General features: G+C 50.0%; 1 protein-coding gene across 2 annotated transcripts; it reads left to right on the top strand.

Annotated features, from left to right (window-relative positions):
- The first annotated feature begins 754 nt into the window (after window positions 1-754).
- On the top strand, window positions 755-9,128 carry LOC120803325. Of its 2 annotated transcripts, XR_005709320.1 has the most exons (11): window positions 755-1,377; window positions 3,167-3,340; window positions 3,751-3,908; window positions 4,927-5,125; window positions 5,264-5,360; window positions 5,472-5,643; window positions 5,819-5,874; window positions 5,968-6,118; window positions 7,542-7,678; window positions 8,479-8,866; window positions 8,998-9,111. XR_005709320.1 is itself a non-coding variant. In XM_040151685.1 (10 exons), exons 1-10 carry the CDS (start codon window positions 1,103-1,105, stop codon window positions 9,037-9,039), a joined length of 1,461 nt encoding a protein of 486 aa, XP_040007619.1. In that variant the 5' UTR covers window positions 759-1,102; the 3' UTR covers window positions 9,040-9,128. The 2 variants fall into 2 exon arrangements, 1 of the variants encoding a protein (XP_040007619.1); XM_040151685.1 differs by lacking the exon at window positions 8,479-8,866 and having other exon boundaries at window positions 759-1,377; window positions 8,998-9,128.
- The last annotated feature ends 2,447 nt before the right edge of the window (window positions 9,129-11,575 follow it).

Genomic DNA, 11,575 nt, shown 5'->3' with positions numbered 1-11,575 from the left:
ACTACCAACAGTCTGATTTCTTCACGAGGTGTAAATATAGGAACAGGGATGAAACCACAGGAAACCAAACTCTGCTGAGAGACGCTCTGCTGCCGGCGGACGAGGCTCCTCGGAGAAACCAGATCACGAGGAGAATTTGGCTCCACGCTGACGAGAGCAGACAGAGGAGGCGCTCGGAGACCGTGGGTCACATCAGCGTCAGATTTATTCTGCTCCTTTGGTTGCAGCTGATAAATGACAAAAAAAGAAAAAGAGAAGTGGTGTAACATCCTGTCTAATGTTCAAATGCAAATGATCAACGGAAAAGACGCGGAGGATCTTAATCTGATCTGTCGCTTTATCTTTCCAAACACAGACCGTGGTGATGCGGCCAGGATTGTACAAGTCCTGATTTCTGAGCTCTGGTTGCCTCTCTTTTGGAAATGGTGTTCTCTGGTTGGTTCAGTCGGGAGGTGGCCTCAGTGACCAGAGTAGGAAATACAGGCCTTCATTTCAGAATAAGAACCGATGTGGTCACTGACCATCGTCATGCGGATTCAAATGAAAAGTTACAAACAGCAGTCTGTAACCTGTCCACTTGTCCACCCCTCAGATACAGAGGTGGAGACCTCAGCGTCCTCAGAGGGACCTGCCGCTCTGAGTGGCACAGAGAAGACTTCAGATCCCATGATGCACTGCTGCCACCTGCCGGTTGTTACTGTGGGTTCAAACAATCCGCAGCAAAGAGGATGAAAGCGTGAAGGTGACGTTGTGTTGACACGTCAGTTTGACACATTACGCTCCTGATTCTTAGGAACGTGGTTAGAAAATAAACAACCGCGACCGGTTGCTTTTGCTTTGAAGCCATGCGCGCGCGCGCGCACACACACACACACACACACGTACTTTCTTCTGATCATTTCGGTAAAATATAAAAGAAACTAACGCGGATTTTACAAAAATGAAAATACAGTGAAAGTTCGGTCCGGTCCGAAATCCGCAGGGACTCTGGTTTATTGACAGAAAACAGAGAAACGCGACCTGTGACCTATCGGGGACCTCTGACCGGGTGAAAATCCGGCTCTGTGATTGGCTGGGCAGACTGACCTGCAGACAGGTGAAGATGGCAGCACGTGCGGCCACGGCGCTGCCGCTGCTGAGCGTTTCGGTGCTGCTGGGACTCTCCGTCGGTCCCGGACGCTCCTCCTCCTCCGACTTCAGTCCGGACTCAGAGCGCGGCAGGATGCGGCTGCGGCGCGTGCAGAGCCTCGCCTCTCAGCCCAGGTATGGAGAGTGCTGGGCGCGAGCTCTGGAGCACCTGCACACGAGCTGCAAGGACATGACGTCAGAGAGCCAAGGCCGGATTGCGCTGGGGTTCACCCACTGTCACCTGAGCAGGTGAGTCACGCAGCCAGATGTTTGAGCTGTGTGAGACCCGCTCGTCGCTGGGGAACAAACAGCAGCTCAGGTGTGAACGCAACAGGTTCTTGAGCCCCAATGAGCTGCAGAGGTGGCATCACGACCCACCTGTTTGACACGAGCTGCGACGTTATCACAGCATAATATTATCAGGTCAACACGGCGGAAAGTAACTGGGTACATTTACCCACATACTCTACTCCAGCACAAATTTGAGATACTTGTACTTCACTTGAGTATTTCCATTTTCGGCTGCTTTATACTTGTACTCCACTACAGCTCAAGTTACTAGTTACTTTTCAGATTAGAATGTTACACCGAAGTTACTAACTAACATTTTTACGGCACGTTATCAAAGATGAAACCAGTGAGTTCAGAAGTATCCTAGTAGTTTCTCCGTGGTTTCATTTCAATAACTGATCACATGATCAATGTTTCACCGAGAGTCAATGATCAGAGCAAAGTTCAGAACCTGAAAACAGGTCAGTGAATCAGAACCGCGTCCTCCATCGAGGAGGTTACGTCTGTCGACTGCTTGGTTTATTTGTCAGCAGGATTACACCCTGGCTCCAGCTGGTTCCGGGGCACGGTCCTTCAGTCCCGACACTCCCGAAATTCAGAACCTTTCCCAGTTCAGGTCCTGGATTTTCGCTAAAAAAGTATCATGTCTGCTTCTGTTAAATTCACGGGACTCTGCAGAGTCCTACAGCTCTGCTCCAAAGACTGTGTTAGTCATGGTTTTGAAGTTTGGCCCTCGGAGGTGAAGTCCGTCATTCCTGGGATTCTCTGTATTCTCAGCCTCACCGGTCGCTTACTTTTCACTGGATTGTGTTGAAATTTGTACTGAACATACCAGAAACCCTCAGGATGTAAATAGTTGTTGCTGAATGTTTAACGATAATCAAGTTAATTCTTTTTTACCTGAACAAAGAATCTGTCGTTTTCAAACATTAACATCTCCAGGAGTTTTCACTTGGGTGCAGCCAAACTTTGTTTCTGTGTCGTATTCATATTTTTCTATCACATCTAGAAGTTGCTTGGTCCTGCATAAAAACCTGAGAGCCACAGGTTTTCCTAAATACAGCTTCAGAGCTGGAAAGGTTATTTGACTGAATATTTTTCCAAGAAGGATTGTTTTATTTTCTTGAAACTTTTTTTTATTGGGAAGTTTCAGTATTCATTGCAAAAACCTAAAGACGGTTTACCGTATTACTCCTTCATTCTAACAGACAGAACTAAATGATCGCACCGGGTGAGAATTAGAACGAACATCAAACCTCGGTTTTAATGAGAAATCAACAGTTTTTGTTTTTATATACAAATGAAGAAAAATGAACTGGATCTTGTTTGACTTGTCTGGAGCTGTTTTCTCCCATGGATGAATCAGCTCTGGCCAACCGGGAGATTGTCCACGTCAGACACGGTCTCACCTGCTGGAAATTCTCCGTGTGGTCCGGGCCTGGGGCGGAGCATGCAGGAGGCAGGATAGAAGCGTCGGCAACGCGCCCACTCGCTCGCTGGGAACTCTCTGGACGATGACCTGCTCTATTCTCGCATCGGCCTCGGTCGGACTTTAGACAGACTTGGTTCCAGGGAGCTGGCAGGGTGAAGTCCGTTTAATGTCTGGTCCAAGTGATTCGGACATTTGCTTCCTCACATTTAGCTCCTCTGGTGGCGTCTAGATGAGTTCAGGGTTGCAGTGCATGTGTGAGGCAGCTCACTTGTCGGGTTCAGCCTGGAAACTTTGCTGTCTCTCTCTCTCTGTCAGCTCTGGTAGGGATTTCCCATCATGCCCTGAGGGCTCAGAGGTCAGCAGGTGCACAGGTGGGATGGACGCTGTGGCCTTTAACACCTATACAGAGTTCTTCACCCACACTCACTCCATCTGTCACTTCCTGCAGTCTGAAGCCTGGCAGAGCAGAGCTGAAAACACCATTTACAGGTAAACTAAACACAGGTAACACAGGAAACACAGGAAACACCAAGTCCAGGTAAACTAAACACAGGTAACACAGGAAACACAGGTAACACCAAGTCCAGGTAAACTAAACACAGGTAACACAGGAAACACCAAGTCCAGGTAAACTAAACACAGGTAACACAGGAAACACCAAGTCCAGGTAAACTAAACACAGGTAACACAGGAAACACGCGTAACACCAAGTCCAGGTAAACTAAACACAGGTAACACAGGAAACACAGGTAACACCAAGTCCAGGTAAACTAAACACAGGTAACACAGGAAACACGCGTAACACCAAGTCCAGGTAAACTTAACACAGGAAACACGCGTAACACCAAGTCCAGGTAAACTAAACACAGGTAATGCCATGTACGCGTGTGTGTTCTCAGGTTAACGGAGAGTTCAGCAGGTGTAGCTGAGCAGCTTCAGTCCACCAGGCAGATGGCCGAGGACCTTATTAAGGCCCAGAGTGTTGCCTTACAGGCGCAGCAGGAGATCCTGAACAATGGAGAGGAGCTGAGGGTCACCCTGAAAGACTCAACACAGGGTAAAGACACACCTCCCTTGAAAGACCCACACCAAAATACACATAGACTCCTCCTGACTCTCACCACCTGTCTGTCTGTCTCTCTCACCACCTGTCTGTCTGTCTCTCATCACCCGTCTCTCACCACCTGTCTGTCTGTCTCTCTCGCCACCTGTCTGTCTGTCTCTCATCACCCGTCTCTCTATCCACCTGTCTGTCTCTCTCTCTCTCTCTCACTCACCACCTGTCTGTCTCTCTCACCACCTGTCTGTCTCTCATCACCCGTCTCTCTATCCACCTGTCTGTCTCTCTCTCTCTCTCACTCACCACCTGTCTGTCTGTCTCACCACCTGTCTGTCTCTGTCTGTCTCTCTTTCACCACCTGTCTGTCTGTCTCACCACCTGTCTGTCTGTCTGTCTCTCTCCACCTGTCTCTCTGTCTGTCTCTCTCTCCACCTGTCTGTCTCTCTCTCTCTCTCTCACCACCTGTCTGTCTGTCTCTCTCCACCTGTCTCTCTGTCTGTCTCTCTCCACCTGTCTCTCTGTCTGTCTCTCTCTCCACCTGTCTGTCTCTCTCTCTCTCTCTCACCACCTGTCTGTCTGTCTGTCTGTCTGTCTGTCTCTCATCACTCTCTCTCTGTCCACCTGTCTGTCTGTCTCTCTGTCTGTCTCTCTCTCTCACTCACCACCTGTCTGTCTCTACCACCTGTCTGTCTGTCTGTCTGTCTCTCATCACCCGTCTCTCTGTCTACCTGTCTGTCTCTGTCTCTCTCTCACTCACCACCTGTCTGTCTCTCTCCACCTGTTTGTCTCTCTCTCTCTCTCTCACCACCTGTCTGTCTCTGTCTGTCTCTCTTTCACCACCTGTCTGTCTGTCTCTCTCCACCTGTCTGTCTCTCTCCACCTGTCTCTCTGTCTGTCTCTCTCTCCACCTGTCTGTCTCTCTCTCTCTCTCTCTCACCACCTGTCTGTCTGTCTCTCTCCACCTGTCTGTCTCTCTCTCTCTCTCTCTCTCTCTCTCCACCTGTCTGTCTCTCAGGCCTGCGCGCGGTCTTCTCGGAGCTCAGCAGCGTGTCCAGGGAGCAGCAGGTGGCGCTGTCTGAACTCTTTAACAGAGTTTCCTTCCTGCAGAGTTTCCTGCTGATGGAGGCTCACAGTTTGAGCTCCTGCTGCTACAACGCTGCAGCTCTCTGCATCTCCTTCCTCCTCACCTCCACCCAGCGCTCCTCCAGAGCCAGGTAACCCCTCCTGCTCCACCCTCAGCCAGCTCCCACCTGAAGGCAGAGCTGCAGGAGGAGGTGCGGAGCTGTCAATCACAGAGTCGCTTAATTATTCACGTCTAGTTAATTAATGAGTGTGTGTGTGTGTGTGTTCAGGTTGGTGTTGCTGGGCTTGGTGTGTTTGAATTTCTACCTGGAGAGGAAGATCTACCAGTCTGTGATGAGCTCTGACCATCCTGAACACAAACACGTGGTCCGTAACGCCGGACACGTTTCACGTTAACACAGGTTGTGACCCGTCGGCGTCCTCGGCGGCTCTGTGTCCTCTGTCGCCGCCGACCTTTTATTTGTCCTCTGTCCGCAGGAGCTGGTCAGTGTGTATGTGGGTGTGTTGCGGCGGTGCATGGTGTGTGTTGGAGTGTGCGTTCTGCTGTGTGTGTGCGTTCGGTACAGAGACCCGGTGCAGCAGAGCCTGCAGGTGCTGCAGCAGCTCAGAGAGATGCAGCGCGGCCTGCAGGAGGCACTGCGGCACGCAGGTGAGTCCAGTCTGCATGAAGAAGCTCAGTGAACCTGCTGAAAGCCGAACCTGTGTAAAAACTGTCTGTACATTACAGAGGTTGATCACAGCAGCATCCTGTGGGCGTTAGAGGAACTGCAGCTGTGAGCCTGCTCATTGGTTCACTCTGTCTCTGTCTGTCTGTCTGTCTGCAGAGTGTTTAGGGGAGAGACAGAAGAAGAAGACGGAGGACAATCAGCTTCATGTGAAGGTGAGAACAGCAGCGAACTGTTCAGAACCGCATCACAGAGGAGGGGGGGTCTGACGGTTTCACTCTCATCTGTGTGACCTGTCTCGTCTTCAGAGGACATCGGCGAGCAGAAGAAGAGAGGAGGTGCTGAGGAGGAGACGGGAGGAAGAAAGAGAAGAAGAAGAGAGGGAGGAAGCGCAGAAGTGCAGCACGTTGTTGTCTCCAACCTCAGACCGCTCGGACCTGTCTGACCTCTCACACATCGGTCAGCAATCAGTGTTGGGTTTGGTAGTATGTTATTGAACCTGGTTCTGGTTTCTTACGGTGTGGAGTTCACATCTTCTCCCTGAGCAACAGGCCCACGTTGATCTGTGAAAGAGGACAGGACTATCTGCTGAGCCATCCATCACCACCACCACCATCATCACAACCACCATCACCACCGTCACCATTACCACAACTACCATCACCACAACCATCATCATCACCACCACCACCATCACAACCATCACCATCACCACCATCACAACCACCACAACTTACTTCATCACAACCACCACAACTTACTTCATCACCACCACCACCACCACAACAACCATCACCACCACCACCACCACCACAACAACCACCACCACCATCACCACAACTACCATCACCACAACCACCATCACCACCATCACCACCATCACCACAACCACCATCACAACCGTCACCACAACCATCATCATCACCACCACCACCACCACAACAACCATCACCACCACCACCACCACCACAACAACCACCACCACCATCACCACAACTACCATCACCACAACCATCATCATCACCACCACCACCATCACAACCATCACCACCACCACCATCACCACCATCACAACCACCACAACTTACTTCATCACAACCACCACAACTTACTTCATCACCACCACCACCACCACAACAACCATCACCACCACCACAACAACCACCACCACAACCATCACCACCACCACCACCACCACAACCACCACCACCACCACCACCACCACCACCACCACCACCATCACCACCATCACCACCACCACCACCACCACAACAACCACCACCATCACCACAACTACCATCACCACAACAACCATCACCACCACCATCACCACCACCACCATCACCACCATCACCACAACCATCATCATCACCACCATCACCACAACCACCATCACAACCGTCACCACAACCATCATCATCACCACCACCACCACCATCATCACAACCACCATCACCACCATCACAACCATCACCATCACCACCATCACAACCGTCACCACCACCATCACAACCACCACAACTTACTTCATCACCACCACCACCATCACAACCATCACCATCAACACAACCACCATCACAGCTGTCACCACCACCATCACAACCACCACAACTTACTTCATCACCATAACCACAACTTACTTCATCACCATCACCACCACCACCACCACCATCACCACAACCACCATCACAACCGTCACCACCACCATCACAACCACCACAACTTACTTCATCACCACCACTTGCTCCCAGAGAGAAACCACGTTCAGCGGCAGAGAAAACTCACATAAAGCCGATTTGAATGGAAAAACAGCTGGAGCCTCCTGTCCATATACTTTTGGCCATGTAGTGTGTTATCCTAACTGTGTGTATTTGTGGTGCAGGTTGGAGTCCTGACACCACCTTGCTGCCATACACTACCCACAATGCCTCAGTGAGTCCAGGCAGGCGTCCTCATCGTTCCTCCTCCTCCACCTCCTCCACCCCTCTGGTCTACAGCGTCCTGGTGGAGGACAAACAGGTAGATCAGACCTGATTATAGGTTATTGATGATCTGTGGAGGTGAGACTGTGTCAGTGGTGAACTTTGGGCTGATTCTTTGTACTTTTCCCTTTGACGGTTAAAACAGACGTCTCCAAAGTTAGAATCCTTTAGATTTTCAAACCAAAGTTTGATTTATTTCTGGCTGCAGCTTTTTCAGCTTTAAGGTCAAACACTACAGGAAAAAACGTTGTTTTCTCATGCAGCGGTCACTGTTGGGGTTTTGGGCTCTTCTGCCTCTATAACGTGTCTTCTTTCAGATTAGTGGAAAGAAAATGTCCAAGCTACACATTCAGGAATTTATTTGACTGCACTCGTGTCTGAAGTTTTTTCTCCAAACAATTATGTGAATATTCACATTAAGATACGTCGTTACATGTAGCTGTAATATTTTCAAAGTTGACCAGCTGGACACCAGATGTGTCCTACTAAACTGTAACGTCTCTGGGCTTCAAGTTTCCACATCACATTATGCCAGTCTCATACTGGACACTGATTGGCCCCACGGTAGTTGTGATGTCATAACTCCTGCAGGTACGTTCAGGTGTTAAACTGAGATTTAAGGTGGGAACAGAGAAACTCTCCTCCCTCAGCAGATGAAGGTGAAAACAAACTGAACAGACGTCGTTCTGCACAGTGAAGTCAGAAGTAAGAAAAACACGTTTCTGACGGGAGGTGGCGTTTCGCTGAAGTTATTCAGGAAGTTTTAGAGATCCAGGTCTCACCTGAGAACAGGCTCATCTTCTAGCAGAGCGCACCTGACTCAGGTCTGATCTCCAGGGCAGAAAACGTCCGGGGGAAAAGGGGACCGAGCAGGCTGCCTGGACTCCGAGCCTCGGATCCATCAAACAGATCTGAAACGTGTGACCTACGGCAGGTCGACTGTATATGAAGACACAGTGATGTGGAAACGCTGGATCTGCTAGAAAAAGTAGATCCAGTAGTCGGCTTTGTCAGTGGCGGGCTCCGCCTTTCCCGCCGCACGCACGGGGTCTTCACAGGAAATGACGAAAGCGTGTCTCGTGTAACGTAGTGACGTAACAAGCGCAGGACAGATGGTCCCCGCCATCTTGAAGTACAACGGTGTCTCGTCTTCTGAAACAGCTCAGTTTCCTGCTCGCAGTGACTCAATAAAGGGTCGTTTCGATCGATCTGAGACGTTACCACGGTAACCGCAGCTTTCACCAACTCCACCAGAAATTAAATGTGACAAATTTTAACTTTGAACCAATCAAAGTAAAACAGAGTTTACCTGCATGACCTCTGACCTCTGCCCTTTTGTCTTTTGTCCTCGTCCAGCCTCGTTACAGCCTGAGGAGCAGAAGGTCGGAGCCTCGCTGATTCTGACGCGACTTCCTCCTGAAGCAAAGTCGGGACCTCAGTATTTTAAACAGCGTTTCTATACCAATAAAGCAGAGTTTTAAACAGAACGTGTTTATGACGTGAGAGACTGCTGGTGACGCACAAATCAAACACACCCCCAGGTTACACTAAACTCCACCCCTCTGTGGAGGACAAAAATAACCCCTCCCTCATGAGGCTGAAAAACAAACGCAGATTACAGGCTGACCTCTGACCCCTCACACACACACACAATTGTCTTAGATTAGTTGTGAGGACACTCCTTGACATAATGCATTCCCTAGCCTCTTACCCTAAACCTGATTTGAACCTGGACCCTAAAACCAGGTCTGAATCCTCCATCAGTCCTTTGAAGGTGTGAGGACCGGGAAAGAATGTCCTCACACCACTGGTTTTAAACCAAAATATGTCCACACAACCGTAGCAAGACGTGTATACACACACACACACAGTGGCTGTTATTGTGCAAGTGTGCCCGAACAACACTCCCAAGTCCGCCACAGTCTCCCTGAGTCGGGTCCATGTCCAGCAGAAAGGCTGCGAACGCCTCACTGAAGGTAAAGTCAGCTTTCACCACGAGCACCTGTCGACCACAGGATGACACCTGGCTGACCCCTCACCGGGGTCCGAGGACTGATGGGCCGATCCTGTCGAGACGGTGGGATGAGGATCGGTCCATTAGTCATGGATTTCAGACAACGCATTACATTTGCTAACTGAACCTTAGGCCGTGACTCGACCAGTCTCAGATTCAGGCTGAATGTCTCGAATGTATTCTGTTATAATCTGTCTCGCAGGCAAAGCGAAACGGCAAATAGCTGAGCAGAGAAACCTGCAGGCCTTTGGAGCCCTCTGCTGGATTAAGGCTAAAACTTAATCTCTGCTAGTCTTCAGTGTCAGAATAAATCAAAAAAACAATTCTCATATGGAGCAGACTCTGTGGAGCTCAGACTGAGTCTGTGTCTGATGGAAAAGAGCAAAAATAAAAACCCGGCTGGAATTTTTTTCTCCAGTTTTCCTTTTGCTTCAAATTTCAGCCTCAAAAAACAAAAAAAGGAGAGAAAATGAGAAACAGACCACAGAGAGAGAGAGAGAGAGAGGAGAGGGAGGAGGGGAGCTGGTCTGGGATCAGATGTCTGGACGCAGGAGGAGGAGGAGGAGGAGTTGTGGTGTCGGTCTGCAGCTCAGATCAGATTTTCACACAAAAGCCTGAAGCTGCAGGGAGACGGACGACCGAGCGACCGTCCGTCCCTCTGTCCGTTTTGACAAACTGACGCTGGAATGAAAGAGGGGGACTCAACGGAGGGAGTTAAACTGAAGCAGCAGCAGCGGGAGAAGTCAGGAACCGGGTAAACTTGAAGGAAAAGTGAAGCCGTTCTGTAGGAGGAGAGCTGAGTCTGCACATTCTGGATTAAAGCTTCTACAGGAGGAAACTACAAAGGGAAGAGAAGAACCGTTTGGTTTCACGAGACGGGATCGACTCTGGATCATGTTTCTTCTGTGAAAAGTTCTTTTTCAGTTTCCTGTTGTGTCCTCGCTGCCACTGATCTGATCTGTGAGCAGTCTGAGCAACAGGAAACTTGAACCAGCTGAGCAGCAGCAGCAGCAGCAGATCTGGAGATGGTTTTTATTGTTCAACCACATTAACTGGATTCCTCTGACTTTTTCTGTGGATTCTTTAACGTCAGCCAAGTCCAAGGAGACGTGGAGGGAGAGATGGAGGGGAGCGGATTTGTGAAGTTTGGTCTCCTAAAAGAGTGATAGAAAAGAAAAAGAGGAAAAGATGCGAGAGAGAGAGGGAGGATGAAGGAGGGGGAGACGCTTCTGCTCCGTCCTGACCTCCACATGGCTTCCAGCAGACACGCAGCTTCGTTGATGTTTCTAGAGAAGAGTAAAGCGTAGCAGTCACACGATGCTGACTCCTGGAAACGGACTGGGTCTCTGTGGATTTACAGAACTTTTAGTCAGGTGATGATCCCTCTGAGTCTGTACGAACAGAAAGCCACTGATTCCAACTCCATTTCAAGCGGAATCCTTCAGATTCAGAGTCTCGTTTTTAAAAGTCTCAGTAAAACACGTGGAGGCAGGAATATGAACTGAAAGAGGCAGAAAACAAACACGAAATCTGACCTCAGACCTGCGTACAGGTGTGGACTGACAAACCTGTACAGGTGTCGGCATGCAGCTGAACCGACCTCGCAGCGCCCTGCTCGGGTTCGGCCTCCCTTCCCCTCCCCCTCCTCCCCCTCCTCCTCCTCCTCCTCCTCCTCCTCCTCCCGCCTCCTTCTCCAGTCAGTTCAGCACCATGAGGTTCTCCTACCACCTGAGCTCCACACCACCACCCCCACCACACAGCAGCAGCTCCACCTGCAGGACAGGTGAGGTTCTGTCCGTGTGTCTGTCGAGCTTTTTTGTGGGTTTTCACTCTCTCTCCTTGTTCCTCTCGTCTTTTCCTCGTTTTGTTTATGAAGAGGAGTTTTTGCTCACGTTGCTCACCGGGATGTGTTCGGGCGGC

Source organism: Xiphias gladius, chromosome 18, assembly GCF_016859285.1.
Source record: "Xiphias gladius isolate SHS-SW01 ecotype Sanya breed wild chromosome 18, ASM1685928v1, whole genome shotgun sequence".
Classification (NCBI taxonomy): Eukaryota; Metazoa; Chordata; class Actinopteri; order Istiophoriformes; family Xiphiidae; genus Xiphias; species Xiphias gladius.
Note: the sequence above shows the minus strand (reverse complement) of the source record. Positions and strands in the feature narration are given on the sequence as shown.

What these genes read in the sequence shown, in the direction of transcription:
- LOC120803325 (XM_040151685.1), top strand. Translation starts at nt 1,103, where the DNA reads ATGGCAGCACGTGCGGCCACGGCGCTGCCGCTGCTGAGCGTTTCGGTG. An exon ending in ACCCACTGTCACCTGAGCAG is followed by an intron (nt 1,378 to 3,166) that starts GTGAGTCACGCA and finishes TCTCTCTGTCAG; the next exon opens with CTCTGGTAGGGATTTCCCAT. An exon ending in ACAATCAGCTTCATGTGAAG is followed by an intron (nt 5,875 to 5,967) that starts GTGAGAACAGCA and finishes TCTCGTCTTCAG; the next exon opens with AGGACATCGGCGAGCAGAAG.